The 16914-nt window shown below is 43.3% G+C and overlaps 1 protein-coding gene across 1 annotated transcript in view; it reads left to right on the forward strand.

Annotated features, from left to right (window-relative positions):
- Nucleotides 1–7404, forward strand: part of ATG7 (autophagy related 7) — a 101811-nt gene extending 94407 nt beyond the window's left edge. Inside the window, exon 18 of the mRNA XM_035106218.3 lies at nucleotides 5564–7404. Coding sequence (XP_034962109.2) covers nucleotides 5564–5596 — 33 coding nt within the window. The 3' untranslated portion in view covers nucleotides 5597–7404. The remainder of the gene's footprint in view (nucleotides 1–5563) is intronic.
- The last annotated feature ends 9510 nt before the right edge of the window (nucleotides 7405–16914 follow it).

Genomic DNA, 16914 nt, shown 5'->3' on the forward strand with positions numbered 1-16914 from the left:
TTGCAGGAAGCAGGTGAAAAGTCTTCATTGTTCCGCATAAAAACATTTGGTTCACCTAGAATTGTTTTTAGCTGTGAATGAATAGGAAAAGAAAGGGCAAAGCCCTGTTTTTATCTCCTTCCTGTTGTACAAGATAATTTCACACATACGGGGGTAGTAGATACATATGTAGTCCTGCATGAGCTTAATATGAACCTGAAATTTAAACCCCAAGTTAATATTTAAAAGCCTGTACCTAACTGGAACATTCATGTATTCTGCTCAAGTGTATTCTTTTCTTACAGACTAGCTTTAATTTGGCATCGAGCTTATGATTTCCCTGTTCATGATCTCTCCTGAAATTATGTATAGCTTTGCCTCAGTTCCCAGTATGTTTCCGAGCACAATTCAAAGTGTTGGTGCTTACCTTTAAAGCCCTAAATGGCCTCGGTCCAGTATACCTGAAGGAGCGTCTCCACCTCCATTATTCTGCCCGGACACTGAGGTCCAGCACCGAGGGCCTTCTGGCGGTTCCCTCATTGCAAGATGCCAAGTTGCAGGGAACCAGGCAGAGGGCCTTCTCGGTGGTGGCACCTGCCCTGTGGAACGCCCTCCCAACAGATGTCAAAGAGGAAAACAACTACCAGACTTTTAGAAGACATCTGAAGACAGCCCTGTTCAGGGAGGCTTTTAATGTTTAATATATTATTGTGTTTTATTTTTCTGTTGGAAGCCGCCCAGAGTGGCTGGGGAAACCCAGCCAGATGGGTGGGGTATAAATAAATTATTATTATTATTATTATTATTATTATTATTATTATTATTATTAGTTCTTTCTCTGATCAGGTTTTCTTCGCCACAGTTACCTTACAAGCTTTACTGAAGTCTTTACCAGATGTCAGTTGCCAACCACTGACACACTGACTTCTGGTCTTCAAAATGACAGCTGCTGGACTCTTCTTCCCCACTTGGGATCCTTCTTAGCTTCTGCCTTCTGTTATTTCAGCTTTAAGTTGTTTGCTGCTTCATCTGTTGCCTATAGCAATCTAGTGATTTCTCAGTTCCTATCCCATCTCTGGAATCTTGCTGCTGCTTAAGTTGTTTGAGACAGTGAAGAGATACTGTGTATATCAAAGACTAACCCTTTTACGGTGCTTATCCTGCCCTTTTATTCTCTCCAACCAGTTGCCACATTCTCACTAATATGATGAACCCCATTGGCCTAGAACTATGGACCAATAAATTTGAATGGAATGTCCCACAAAATGATCTGCTATATTTTGACCTTTTCGTATTTTACTGAATCATATAAAAGCCAAATGTGACAGCAAATTGTTGTAACTGAAACCTCGCAAGTTACATAGTCTTGAGCAATAAGCATCAGTTTAACTGCCTCTTGCAAACTACCAACTGAACCCCAACATGGCAGCTGTAATCCAGCAAAATCTGGGGAGCACCATGGTGGCTATCTCCACATTAGAGAACGGCAGTGTTGGCAGATTGCAAGGTCAGCCTTGAGTATTTGTTCTATTTGCAAAGTCTCTACATACCTAGTTTAAATTCTTTGGTTACTGTAGGGCAAGCCTTTCCTAGTGCCTTCCAAATGGTCATGCTGGCTGGAGCTGATGGGAGTTCCAGTTCAAAACATTTTGTTTTTGTTTTTTTTTAAAAAATATTTTTATTAATTTTCCAATTAAAACCAATTATATCACATTCAATATTTCAAATTATACACATATATATATCAATCAAACCGAATGTTATGCCAAATCATCTAAATAATTTATTTTTGGGTTCCCATGCTTCAAGAAATTGGGAATTCCTCGCAACTGTCCACTGCCGTCTTATTTCTAAAGTTCAAATCGTCCTCCAAGCTCATAATATTCCAAATCTTCCCCTTACAGTCACCTAGATGTTTTCCACTTTCATCCGATTGTTCCAGCTGCTGAGATAAATGTCAAACGAAGTTTCACAGATGTTCTTTCTCCTGTGTGAGTTAATCAGTCCAGCCTCCCCATAAATCTTCTTAGTGGAGCTCCCTGTTGCGACGGAGTAGCAGCGCCATCTTAAAAGGCTCAAATCACTTTCATTTTCTCTCATAGCCATGAAGATTTACGATTTATTTATCTTTATAGAATTTACAGCTTTTTCAGGCAGGAGACCCAAACATCCAACCATGAACTCTTGGTAAATTAATGGATCTCCTTGCCCTATAGCTGAACTTAGCTTCAGGTCGCTGCTCCAATTTAAAGTGCGTCACAGCTCATAAATCCTCCGAACGCGTCCAGAACTCCTTCCGTCTGACTAGGGGGGGGCTTTTCTCATCGGCAACTTCACATCTTTAAGAAATATGCTCAGTAACAACAGCTAACAAAGTTCAACTCACACAGTCTTTTGCTTCTCTTTCACTCCAAACAAGCCAGGACATCGCGTCCGGGAAGATACGAGGCAACAATATGAAGAAAAAATAAAAACTTGCTTCCCTTATCGCTCCGTCCCCATCAATCCTTCTTCCAGATGCCGTACATTCTTTGACTCCTCTCGCTCAGCAGCATAAAATTCTCAGCAGTAAACAGCGCTTCTTCCCCTCCTTCTGAAGTATGTCCATAGATTTAAGCCTAATTATCTTCTTTAACCATGGAAATCCCCGCCATGCAGATTAGCGTCCGGGAGTCCTGGCCGTCGTAAGTGCTCAGCCCAAGCTCCCCCCACTCCAAAAACAGTCGGAGTGGGTCTGGGGGCATCGCGGGCCAGCGGCCCCTCTCCGTAACCCCCGGAGAGGGTAGGGGGTTGCCATTTACTCCCCTAGCAACCGCCAAATTCCTTACGAAGGTCAGAGAGATGGAAAACAGGTCCGCCATTCCTGCAGGCGGAAACCGGAACCAGTTCAAAACATTTTGAAGGCACTAGATTGAGGTAGGCTGCTGCAGAATCTGATAATTGAAAAGGCAACAGTCTTTTAAATCGAGAGGTTTGTCTAGGTTCAGCCTCTCAAAATACAGCTTTTTAAAACCAGTTCTTCAAAATTGAATAACATTCCCATCCAAGGAATTTCATTCAAATTCCAAGAGAGCCCAGCTTTGGCACCAAAGTTGAAGCACACGTAATTCTGAATACTCCCTCTACAATTGATACATGCATGTAGTGTAATAGTAAAGTAGCACTGTGGTTTAGTAAGTACAAGCTCCCTTTTGAGCACATCTTCTTTTGCTCTTGAAAAAACGGTTGTATGCGTTATGTTGATTTCTTTGTGCTTCCTTACTTAACCATATTTTTTTTTTAAAAAATCATATTTATACTGTATAAAGCATAGCTTGGGGGTGTACAGCTAACAAAATTCCCGCCTGCAAATGATCAAAGCATGGAACTAAAATATTAAGCACAAGAAAAATACAATCTTTCTTTTCCATTCCTTTTTGGCTTCCACACAGTATTTCCAGCTGGGTATGTGTTGCCATGAGATGAGGTGGAATCAAGTATATTGTAAGAGAGCACATTGTTCATCCGGATCAGTTCCATTCTAGAAAGGAAAGTTAGCTACTCGTACTTTCAACAAGACTGGAGGGAGGAGGATTCCTTATGGATTATGAGCCTCACTGCCTCCAAGCCCCATAATTTCCAAGGCAGCAGGCATAACTGGCAAATAAATGTCCAGGCAAAGTGAGCGTGAAATATCTACTTGCATTTCATCAGTTATATTAATTCACTAGCTGGCCCAGTCACGCGTTGCTGTGGCTCATCACTGTGACTCCCCCCCCACTCTGTCCCGACCCATGAGGTATCGGGACCCCTCCTCCCCCCATCCCCCAGCACATCCCTGTGACTGGCCCCACCCCCTCCCTGGACCCCCCCTCCCCTCACCCCTCGGCTCATCCCTGTGACTCCCCTGGTGGGGCAGGGGGCGGCCTGTGTCGGGGGAGGCAGCGGCGCCTTCGGGGCTTGGTGTGCCTCGTGGGGTTGTTGCAGTGACAGCGAGGTCCAGTTTGTGGCAGCGGCGGCAGCACCGACTGTGGGGCCTGGGTTGCCTTGCTTGGTTTTTGCAACGGCAGCAAGGTGCGGTTTGTGGCGGCAGCTGGCTCGGGGTTGCTGTGTCGTGGACGGGTGGGGTTCGGCCTGCGTCAGTGGCCTGGCCTGCCTTGCAGGGTTGTTGAAGTGCAGGTCCGGTTTGTGGTGGCGGAAACAGGGGGTTTGAAACAGGGGGGTGGGTTAGCTCATGGGGTGGGTGCGACGGTGGTGGGGTTAGGGCTTTCTCCTGTGGTCGGCCTTTGAGGGGTATTGGCCGTTTTGGTGGTTATAGCATGTCTGGGGGTGATGTCATGATTTGGCCCTGCCCTCGGAGACACAGCTTCTGACTTCTTTTTCCCAGCATGCACTTTAGGGTGAGTTGTGAGTTCTGGAACACTGGGTTTTTTGGGTTTTACATGGCGTAGGTGTGACATCTGTATAAGGAAACAGTATGGGGTCACTCTCATATTCGCATGGGATGTTGTGTCCAAATTTGAACTCAAGCGGTCAAGCAGTTTCGGAGAAAAGTGGAGACACACCCACATGGCCAGTTTACATTTATATATATAGATAGATTAGATAGATAGATAGGTAGATAGGTAGATAGATAGATAGATAGATAGATATAGATATAGATATAGATATAGATACAGTATGAACAGTTTGGGAAGCTCTGCCTTTTTGGGGGGTGTATGTGCTGTAGATTTAAAAAAAAACTAATTTGAAGGATTTTCAATATAACACCTTTAATTACCAAGCTACTTGTTTGAAATAACATTACAGATCTAATAAGTTTCCATATGAAGAGGAGAATACATGTTTTAGATTCTGTCAATTTTTCAAAAATGGATTACATTTGGATTACTTCTTTCTTAATGGATTACTTCTTTCTTATTGTTTGTGAGTTGGCATATTTATCTTACATGTTGGACAGGATGATTCTCCACCTGCCTCTTTTCTAATAAATCTTCAGACTGGTTTACCTTGAATTTAGAAAAATATTGTTTTGTGTTTCAGCTTGGTTTATGTATCGTTCTCATAGCATGCCCAAGCATGGTATATTGGATAGCCTGCAAGTAGCTTCCCCACCCAGTCTTTTTTTTAAAAAAAAATAGTGCCTCATGGTAGTTTCGCTTCCCTCAGAAGTTTAGGGTCAAATGTTCTCTGTGGCAGTCCTGAAATGGTGGGATTCTCCCACCTCAGAGGTACTTCTGGCTTCTTCCCTGTATAACCTCCAACAGATGCTGAAGAGACACCTCTTTACCCTGGCCTTTGATACCTGAGATGTGTGTTTTCAGGGCCCACCCTATTCCTGTTCATCCGTACTGTATTTTAACTCCTGTTTAAAGTTTTAATTGTAAATTGTTGTAACTCCCTGGTGATGGTTGGGTAAAAAAGTTAGTAGTAGTAGCAATAGTAGTAGTAGTAGTAACGTAAAAGTTCTGGCGTTTGCTGCCTCATAATTTAATGTAAGAAAGGCTCTCTATGTTATGCCACACCTGAAATTGCCAATTGTATGAATGATATGAAAGAGCACTGAAGATACTGAACAGCATTTTTCTTCCTTTTTCCATTTCAGATCTGGGACATGAGCGATGATGAAACACTCTGAAAGCTCAGTGAATGAAGTGAAAGATGACCCACTTCAGGGTGTGTTGGTGTGGGTTTTTTTGTCAGTCATATGACAAATTAATGATTGCTTACTTAACTGTGGCTGTTGTAAATAGAAACACTTACGGTGCACAACTTTTATTGGGATGGGACAGTATTGCAATTCAAGCCACTTGTACCGTGAGTGTAATTTCTCTTTCTATTGTGTGTGAAATATATATAAGAGAGTTGAAATTAAAATCTCTCTATTTTTTCAGCTTCTAAATATAGCTTATATTTAAAATACCTCTGAAGAAAACTTCTTTGTTTATTTTTCTCCCAGTTTGACTTTTTCTTTTAAGTAAACATTCTGAACAAATTATGCCTTTTGAGACACTTCAGGGATTTATGGCCAATGTATCCTTGTCTCTGAGGTAGACAATAAGAAATTAGTCACATTGAGAATAAATAGAATGATGGGGTACACATGTTTAGTCTCTCAAAAAGACATTTCCTCTGGTTATTCTGCTTCCAACCTTGTCCTTTCTGTATATGACAACACTATATATATTATCAACTTTTAGTGCCTTTTTTAAAAATGGTAGTTGATAGCGTATGATTTTCTTCCTTCCAATACTAATAGTTCATCTCTGCTGCTCCATAGCGAGGTGATTGCCCACCAACACCAAATCTATGCCACGAGCCTCTAAAGTATAACGAAATTAAATAATAATAAGGGAATCTATGTTATTTACTGTTTTTAATTCAAGTATTATTTTATCTTCTTTGTCAGCACATAAACAATGAAACAGCTGTGCAGAATCTTCATGCTAGCATTTTGTGCCCTTTGCCATTGGACTACTTTCTCAAATTGTATCTGGTTACAGTCACAAATCTGGAGAGGCTCAAAGTAGCCAGATTATGGCATATCATGTTAACAGCATACTTTTAATCTGTACATTGCTCACTGAATCTTGTCTCTACTTGATTTCTTATTTCTACTAATTACAAAACCCCTGTTTATTTCGTCTTACATTTTTCTATCTAGTGAGTTAATCTAGCTCTTGGGAAGGGGTGTGCATTTTTTAAAAATCTCAACACTTAGAATCTGTACGTTAGCAATAGCAGAAATAGGAAGTACAGGTTCTCATGTGTATGCAAGTGCAATCTTTTAATTTAAAATAATGAAATTGCATAATGGCCTTCAGGCACTACTTGCTGAGGAAATTAAGCATCTCTGATGACAGACTAGAACTCAACACTGGGAAAATTTAGTACTCCACAGATTGCACTGAGTCACCAGCACAGACGTCATTTGTAGATAGTGAAACAGGAAACTCTGTTTTGAAATTCTACAGTCTTGATTAGCTGAGAGTCCAAAACAGCTCGGGGTCCCAGGAATACTCTCCAATGAATGTCTGTCTTGACGCTTGGATTATCAAGATTGAATTTGTCAATTGTTTTTCCCCTCCGAGAGTTTTAGCTATATATGACATTTTAAGCACAGGGTAATACGATGTTTCCTTGCTTAGTAATTCCAGTAACTTAGAGTTGTATAAGACTGAGCTTGCTTCCTGTACATATGCTTCCCAGATGTCTGTGCTGTGCAGAAGTACTCCACTGTGACTTAGAAAACCTTCTGTTGTTTAACTTTATTGTGTTTTCCTCTCCCCTTACAAACCAGAATGGCGCTCTTGCTTGCTTGCTTGTACGCTTGCTTCTAGGTGTCCCCCCCCCCTTTGTAAAATGTTTTAAGCACTTAATTGAGGAAAACATAATGAAAGATTTTATTCTAATGAATGAAATGTACATTAAAAGAACTTCCAAGTACTTTTACTCACTGCCTTCTTTGCATAGACAGACTTCTGGCACCACCATCTACTGTTGTAGTTTGATTGTGGAGGAACTTGAAATTTGAGCTCTGGGGAATGAATGGGTGTGTTTTTGCTGGCATGATTGCCCAAAAGTAAAAGTCTTGATTATTATTATTATATTGTCATAACAATGGAACCAGAAGTCATACAATTAAGCTGAAAGGTAGGGGATTCAGGACAGCCAAAAGGAGGAGTCTTTTTTAGTTATCCTCCGCTCCCACATTAAGTTATTTGCCCTAGACCAGGGGTGGCCAACTCCCAAGAGACTGCGATCTACTTTCAGAATTAAAATCTGGCAATGATCTACCCCCCCCCAACACTTTTTTTTGGGTTCAGGTCAAAGTTATTGAGCTTTTTTTAGGGAGAATGAAAGCCCCTACCGAAACCTCTCAATTGACCTGTTGGACATCCCTGCCCTAGACCAAAGGCCTTCATACTCTGCATCAGTCTGCACTAGTGTTGCCAAGTTAATTGTGTCTTCATTTAATTATCATTTTAATAAGTATTACTTAACGTGTTCTTTCCTGCCTGAGCAGGTCACAATAAAATTTCAAGTTCGCAATAGGTAAGGTATAGGGACCCCTGATTCTATGACTCTATGATTCTATGATTCTATTCTATGATTCTATGACCATTAGGTCCAGTCGTGACCGACTCTGGGGTTGCACGCTCATCTCGCATTATTGGCCGAGGGAGCACGCGTACAGCTTCCAGGTCATGTGGCCAGCATGACAAAGCCACTTCTGGCGAACCAGAGCAGCGCACCGAAACGTCGTTTACCTTCCCGCTGGAGCGGTACCTATTTATCTACTTGCACTTTGACGTGCTTTCAAGTTCGCAATACACAATAGCATTTTCAAACACATCCAGAAATACAAAATCAGCTAAAACCAGCAAGATAAGAAAGGCCCGGGCACACAGATTCATTCTTGGCTGACATAAAAAATTCAGGAAGGGAGGGAACTCCATAATGGTGGGGGCACTGTTGTGAAGGCCCTGTCTCGTGTTGCTGCATACCAAAAACTGGCCAACTGCTGTATACTCAAGAAGGCCTCCCCGCCAAAGGTCTTAATAGTTGACAGCCATTTATGTAAGTTTCATAAAGTATGTTAAAATAACAAGAAAGAATTATGGGCAACCCTACAGCAGAACTTCAGTGGTGTTAAGGAAAAGCCATCCAACTCTGATTTCTGGAGAGGTAGAAGCAGAATGACTGTCTCACCATAGACTCCTAGCCCACTGAGCCACTCCAGAAGGATATCATGGTCAATGGTACTGAATGCCGTTGAGAGAATTAGCAGAGTTGCTCTCCCCCATCCCTCTCTCAATAAAGGTCATCCATCAAGGTGACCAGAGCTGCTTCAGTTCTGTAATCAGGCATGAATTCAGGTGGGGAGAGGGGCATTGTTGTTCCTGCAAGAGCAGCGGGTGAGATTTAAGCAACCAGTTTCGCATTAAACTGCTCCCTGCATCTCAGGGAAGCAAGTGAGAAGAAGCTGGCATTGGCGTGATTGCTGACACCACTGTTGATGTGGGAGCAAGGCAGGGAACCTTAAAACTTAAAACATAATGCTTCTCTAGGTAGATGCTGTCCCACCCAAACTTTTGGGGGGACATTCAGACAACTTTTGTTGTTTCAAGCACTCTTATACAGGAGTGGATTGAATTCAGTTGCTAAGAGCTCTCACAGCTCTCTATTTTTGTTTGGTTTGGTTTTTTTTGCAGTTATATGTCTTTTCCAAGACAAGGTGGTTATTTTTCGTACACCATGAGTGCTGTGCATACTGGAAAGGATTTAGGATGTGATAGGAGTCATTTCTAACATCCTCAATATTTATCTTAGGTAGACATTACTGCTACACATGTGTGCACAGACTGTTGGGCAAGCCCAAAGGCAATATCTCCATAGGGTACCTGTAGAACAAAGGCTAAACTACACAGTGATATTACTCAGACTGTAATAATACTGCAGTTGCACAAGTGTCACAGAGGGCAGAATATTGCCTAATACTTTTAAGTCCTTTGTCTAGGTCAGCCAAGTTGATAAACTGTGTCGCGCAACAACAAAATAATTGTGTGAAATGACTGGAGTTTCAGCATCCTTGGCATTGGCACTTTTGAGTGTTGTTCCTAACCATTAATTCAGTTATTCTTAAAGTAGGCCTGTAAGGTTGATTAGTAGTGTTATCCTCATCTTTCAGACAGTGGCCTGAGGCCAGGTAACAAAGTTTGTCTGTGGCTCAGGTGAGTCTCGATGTGGGACTTCCTACCATATGCATTTAGCTGCTGCTTTGCATCCCTGCTAACGTGAACGTGTATTATATGCACTGACTATAACTACTCCCTCAGTGTGTGAATTAGCCCTTAGGTATGTTTGGGGTGGGACCCAGGTGGCGCTGTGGTTAAACCACTGAGCCTAGGGCTTGCTGATCAGAAGGTCGGAGGTTCGAATCCCTATGACGGGGTGAGCTCCCGTTGCTTGGACCCAGCTCCTGCCAACCTAGCAGTTCGAAAGCACGTCAAAATGCAAGTAGATAAATAGGTACCGCTACAGCAGGAAGGTAAACGGCGTTTCCATGTGCTGCTCTGGTTTGCCAGAAGCAGCTTTGTCATGCTGGCCACATGACCTGGAAGCTATACGCCGGCTCCCTCGGCCAATAATGCGAGATGAGCGCGCAACCCAAGAGTCGGTCACGACTGGACCTAATGGTCAGGGGTCCCTTTACCTTTATGTTTGGGGTAGAAGCTAAAGCGGAACCATTTTCTATAGATATGGATTCCCAAAAAATACTGCACACCCCCCCCCACACACACACAATAAATAGGCTCATTCAGCATATCTCGGTGAACTCTCACTTAATGCATTGTACAAATCAAGGTTACTTCTGTTACTGATAGTATTTACAGAGCACTTTCACTGAGAAGGTTGTTGGCCTCCCCAATTTGGCTGCTGTGTGGATGCAGATTGCTTGGCATATATGCGTAGTTCTTCTTCATTGGTTGAATCAAGGTTGCCGTAACTTTTACCAAGTGGTTTCTTATGTAACAAGGGGCCTCTAAAAACAAACAAGTTGGGATTTTCTGGCAGCCATTCAATACACAGTGCATTTACAACTCTGTTATAGCTCTCTCTCGGTGTTTACTTTATTTGTTTCAAAATAGGGACTCTGCTAGATTATATATTGAGCACTTTTTAACTAGGCTAAAGATGCAGGATTTTTCTTTCCTTGCCTCTTCCTCTCCTCTCCCAAAATAAACAGTTTGGCCATAAAATGAGTAGAAGGCAGATATCCAATTTGCCATTAGGATCTCACTACATTCAAGTAGTGAGGGACCCAGGTGGTGCGGTGGGTTAAACCACTGAGCCTAGGGCTTGCTGATCAGAAGGTCGGCGGTTCGAATCCCTGTGACGGGGTGAGCTCCCGTTGCTTGGTCCCAGCTCCTGCCAACCTAGCAGTTCAAAAGCACGTCAAAATGCAAGTAGATAAATAGGAACCGCTACAGCGGGAAGGTAAACGGCGTTTCCATGTGCTGCTCTGGTTTGCCAGAAGCGGCTTTGTCATGCTGGCCACATGACCTGGAAGCTATACGCCGGCTCCCTTGGCTAATAATGCGAGATGAGCGCGCAACCCCAGAGTCGGTCACGACTGGACCTAATGGTCAGGGGTCCCTTTACCTTTACCTTACATTCAAGTATATGCATGCATACATACATACATACATACATACATACATACATACATACATATGCACACACCTCTCCTTTCCAATATCCTTTTTTCCCATTTTTTTTTCTGAAGGTAGTTGATGCTGAGGACTCTTTCTGCATAACTTACAGTATACAATTTCTCCATAATATATATGGCATGGTGGCCTCTAGCTCTCAATAGTTCAAGCAATGGGAAGGAGGGCATCCATAAATATAATTTCAGGGACAAACTAAAACCTAACTTGAAAGAATAGCGGAGCAGCTGGTCTACAGCTCAAATCTCTAGCCATCAAATTTGACTCAGTTTGTACCAGGGCACAAGAATGGTATAACACAGTAGTCCAGCAACACCTGCCCCCCTCTGTTGCTGAACTTACAGCTCTCCTCATTCTTGGCCACTGGCCATGCATAAAGAGGCTGATGGGAGCTTGTGTTATTTCTATCTGGAGGACTGCATGTTAGCCACCCCAGTCTCAAAGCATATGCAGCAGTTCTCCTGATAAATGACTCAGGCTTAAGAGCTGCCTAGCTTTGAATTGTATGTAAGCCACTGAACTCCTTGGAAGGAGGTCCAGGCAGAGCAAACGAATAAATACATTCCAGTAAATGATATTTAAGAGTTAACATTGGACTGTGGCACCACATGGCCGAATCTTGGCCAGTGCAGTTTCTTGCTCTGTAGTTATGGGGCATCGCTGTAAAAGACCTTGATGGGGTGCTGCATGTCCAGACGGCCAGCTCAGGCCTGACGTGTCCGAGATCATAAGGGTTGTGCAGATATGATGCACATCGTAGGGTGACCCTGAGCCTTGGTCAACCCCTACCAACCACCAGTCAGCAATTGGGCTAGTTGATTTCTCAGTACATGCTGAAACCTTCTGTAGTCAATAAAGTCGAAGCCTGATTTAATCTCAGAATTGTTGTCCTACGTCTTAATGTATCATTGTGTGGGCACCCCCACATCGCCTAGGTCCACAACTAACCACTGTTTGTGCCTTTGTCCCACTATGACCATGGCGTTGCATTGCCACTATATCCTTCAAATGCGAATTGAAGTCAGGAGTGAGCCACACCTCTGCCCATATTCGGTTCATGTATCTTGTACTTTAAGGTCTATAGAAAGTTATTGGTCATTTATCTTTCAACTTTCACCGTTAGATGAGAGTCATGTTTTGATTGCATGCTTCCCCATAATACGTCAACCATATCTGTAAATACTGGAAAACTGTTTTGAAAGCTGTTAGTGTCCTTTTCGAGAGATGACCCATGCCTACGGTACAAATGTAAACTACTTTGAAATCAGGCCAACTCCTGTAACTTGCCACAAAGATTATCCTCAAGGATAATAATTTTGTAAAGGTGCTAAGAATTCATCACTGGAGAAGTGTTCCCAGGCACAGAACATGTGCTTTCCTAGCACCAGCAGACAGGGCCACAAGATTCTAGGTTGGCATAACCTGAGGACAGGGAGGGCATCTCACTGCTAGAATGGTTTTGAAATCAAACCAGTATGGTCTAGCTATGGGTGTGGAGCAGCAAATTAAGAACTGCTAGTGGAAACATGCTTAATATATGGCAAACGTATTTTTAAAGCCAGCTCACTCTCTGTGGAAATTAACCTTGGGCTCATTGTTTGCCAACGTGCACTTCGGTGCCGAAGTTATATTTCTAATGCAATTATTTTAGTTATTTGTGAGATAAATATGTGACTAGCTGTGTGTGCGTGTGTGTGTGTGTGTGTGTGTGTGTGCTTATGCATTTGCGTGTGTGATCCTGAGATATAAAGAGAGGCAGAGGCCTATTCATTGGCAGATAAGTATTTTTTAAATGCCCTTTCCTTGCCAAAGTTGGGAAAGGACTTGGTGAGGAAAGCAACTCAAATTGCAAGGTATTTGAAATAATGGCTAAGAAGGGGTTGGGGAATTTTGGATATGCAGAGGAGCAGAAAAGAATAGTTGCGACAGACTAGAGCAGCTCACTCTCAGAATTTCTGTTGCCAACCAGTCAGATGAAGCACCTGAATTCTTGCCATAGGGAAGCTGTGCTTGGGCCTGCTTCATTTCCTCAAAGCCATATCTGATGATCCAAGGCTGCAGTGGGGTGTGAGAAGAGCAGCAACTGCTTGTGCTATCAGATAGTAAAGGTAAAGGGACTCCTGACCCATTAGGTCCAGTCATGACCGACTCTGGGGTTGTGGCGCTCATCTCGCATTATTAGCCGAGGGAGCCAGCGTACAGCTTCCAGGTCATGTAGCCAGCATGACAAAGCTGCTTCTGGCAAACCAGAGCAGCACACGGAAACGCCGTTTACCTTCCCTATTTATCTACTTGCACTTTGATGTGCTTTCGAACTGCTAGGTTGGCAGGAGCTGGGACTGAGCAACAGGAGCTCCCCCCGTTGCGGGGATTTGAACCGCCGACCTGGTGAATGAGGAGCTGAAAAGCGATGTGGTGCCGTTATGTAAGAATGAGGACACAAGGACAGGAAGCTGGTTGCTGCTCAAAAGTACTGGTACTTCATACAGTGCGTAGTTAAACTGTACACATACACACACACACACACACATAATTAAAAACATTTTAAAACTTTTAAAATATTTTGAAATGGTCACATACTCTCAATGCTAATATTTTAAAGATTGTGGGAACAGTACCTTAACCATCTGCACAAAGAAATGTTTTTATATTCCTCCTGAATGTTAATGAGAGGGAGGCACACCTCAGTAGGAAGGCCTTTCCATAAAAGGAGGCACCAGCATCAAGAAGCCCCTGTCACTGGGTCAGTGCCAAGCAGATTTAAAAGAAAACTTGACTATTTCCACTTACATTTTTGAGCCATCGGGTAAACTGTGTGCAGGCCTGGGTTTCTTACCAGTGCTTGACTTAAGAGTGGCATATAGAGGCAAGAATGCCTGTTCTTCACAGTTGCACAACAGTATGTTGTAAACACAGTGCAGAAAAGTACAAATGTTTTAAGAGGCCTTGTGTTTGTGGCGAAGAGGAAGCCACTCGCCCTACTTTCCTTGTCCAACTGCAACACGACAGCCATGCAGTGTTTCCAGTGAGTCTTACTATCCGGTGGTTACTGCCACCACCACACTTTTTGTGACCTACAGCCCCAAAAACAAGGGGGGTGGGGAATGGCCAGACATGATTAATTGTTAAATCCTGGTATCCCAGACTTAACACCCCTTGCGGCTTCAGCCTTGCAATTTATGCTGTGTATAGAGCCAGCTCTCTGGGCCTCTGCTTCTCCCTGACAATAGAGCACATTCCTAGCTTTACTGACTCTGGTTTTGGCCTTCCAATAACGTGGAACCCATAGCTATTTAGGCACGTGGGGATTCCCAGATCCTGAGACTGGCAAACACACAGAAGCTCCACTAATCCAATGATGAGACTGTATTAAGAATATATTAGGAAGAGGGCAAGGTCCAACAGAAATACTATAACAAAACACAGCCCAATGACTTTAAAACCTAGCCCTTCCCCTCTCTTTTGCAGGAGTGACCTCTGACCAATGTGGTCAGGTTCTTCATGTGGGCATCTCAAGTACTCTTTTTGCATTTGAAGAGAACAGGAGGAAGATACCCTACAGTTTGTCTTATAGAAATGGTGGGACCAAGAGACCAAGGTCCTGTGTGACAAGGTTGAGGTAGACTCCATTCCCTTTGATAATGCAAACATTAGATAGCACTGTGGGTGAAATTGTTTGGCTTAAAAATTCAGGGGAAGATCATGTCTGTGACTTTGTTTTGAAGAGCAAGGCTATTAACAGCTTCAGACTTTACTGTTATTTGCTGACTGGGAATACATTTGCAACAATAAATTCCAATTGTGATTGTGCTCAAGAGACTTTAACCACTGGCTTGCTGGCAATGGGGGTGGGGTGGGGGTGGGAGCGAGAGAGAGGAGTGGAACAAACAGCATCATGCGATAAAATACTGTGTACAAGGGCAGATTGTCTTTGTTGCTGCTGAAGTTCCAGCACCGGTGCCAAGAATTGATAGCTGTGGCTTAATTTAGCTGCCTCACGGAATGACAGCAGTTGGCTCTCTTATGATTAAGACTACGATGAAAAATAGCATCAAATGGCTAGATTAAAAATGTCAGTAACTATGCCTGGACTTCAAAGGAAGTGATATGCTGCTGTTCAAGCACAATAAATAAAAATACTGCCACTTAGGACAGGCAGGACAAGGGTGAAGATGCAGCAAGAGATGTACTTTCCTCCCACCTCAAGTAAGAGCGACCCTTTTATTCTCCCCTGTAGAAGTGAATGTCAACCAGTTTTTAATAAGAAAGTAAAGTTGGGCACTTAGGGAACATCAGTTGGATGCAGACGAAGGCCACTGTCTGCCCCAACAACCTGAGTGTGCTTCTTTGCACTTTGGCCAATTCATCATCATTCCAGGTTCTGTTTGTTGGTAGTCGTGGTGATTTGTTAGAGCAGAGGTTTTTCAACGTTTTGGGGTCCACGGTTCCCTTTAACAACTACATTCTTCCTGTGGCACCCCTGTGGGGCTCAGGAGCCCAGTTATATCATCCCTTGCCTGCAGAGCTGGCAGCCCCTCACCCCTTTTCAAATACCCTCCCTTATGGAGTCTTCCCTCAGCCTCCTCTCCCCTCTCCGTGAGAGTCCTCTGGACAGCTGAAGCTGCTGCCCCTGGTCAGTGAGCTGCCCCCCTTGCCCCAAAGGGGCCTGGGAAGCACACCTGACCAGCCCCAGAGACACCATTCAGCAGGGGAGCTTGTAGCCAGGGCAGCTGCAACAAACAGCTGTGCAAGCCTTTGGGAGGCAGAAATGCAAGAGGGCATCAGAGGAGGGAGGGAATGAAAGAGGGACACCCCGACTATCATTCAAGATACCCCAGTGTGTCGCGGCACACTGGTTGAAACCCCCAGTGTTAGAGGGTGCCTATTAGCAGCCTGTGTTAGGCAACTAGGTGACTTGCAGTGAAATTTAGACAATCAAAATTGTTAAAAAGTCATCAAAATGTAATAAATTAATATCTAAAACACCAGCCTCCCCCTAACAACGCCAGGTTGTGCTAATGCAACTTAATTTTGGAAATGGAGGTATATCTGTATGTTTTATCATTATCTGAATCACCCTTCCATATGACTTTCCATCAACCCCCAGTGTCTTTTTCCTCCTGGTTTTCAGTGCAGGGTAGATTGAAATACTTTTGAGTAGGACTACTCAATGTCCATCTTCAGAGGGCTGCTATGCTGCGGACACAGTGGAGCTGTTGATTCATATATTCATGTATTGATTGAAATATTAATAAATGCAGGTGTTAAGATATGCAGGTATACAGTCCTGAATGTGAGCTTCTTCCATTTTGATGGTTGCTTCGTTCACACAAGTTGGCATTGGGTGGTGTATTCTGTTTATGTCACTTTTATCTTCTTTTTCTTTTCTTTCTTTTGTACTACTTTTGCTTGTGTGTGCTCCATTACTATTGTGATTATTCACACACAGCTGTTGCTTACCTTCTTTTTAAGAATAAAGGTCCAGAGTCCTGAAGCAAAACTTCAGGTGTGTGTGTGTGAGAGAGAGAGAGAGAGAAGGAGGAGGAGGAGGAGGAGGAGGAGGAGGAGGAGTTTGGATTTGATATCCCGCTTTATCACTACCCTAAGGAGTCTCAAAACGGCTAACATTCTCATTTCCCTTCCTCCCCCACAACAAACACTCTGTGAGGTGAGTGAGGCTGAGAGACTTCAGAGAAGTGTGACTAGCCCAAAGTCACCCAGC

This window comes from Zootoca vivipara, chromosome 2 (genome assembly GCF_965207765.1).
Source record: "Zootoca vivipara chromosome 2, rZooViv2.hap1.1, whole genome shotgun sequence".
In the NCBI taxonomy this organism is placed as follows: Eukaryota; Metazoa; Chordata; class Lepidosauria; order Squamata; family Lacertidae; genus Zootoca; species Zootoca vivipara.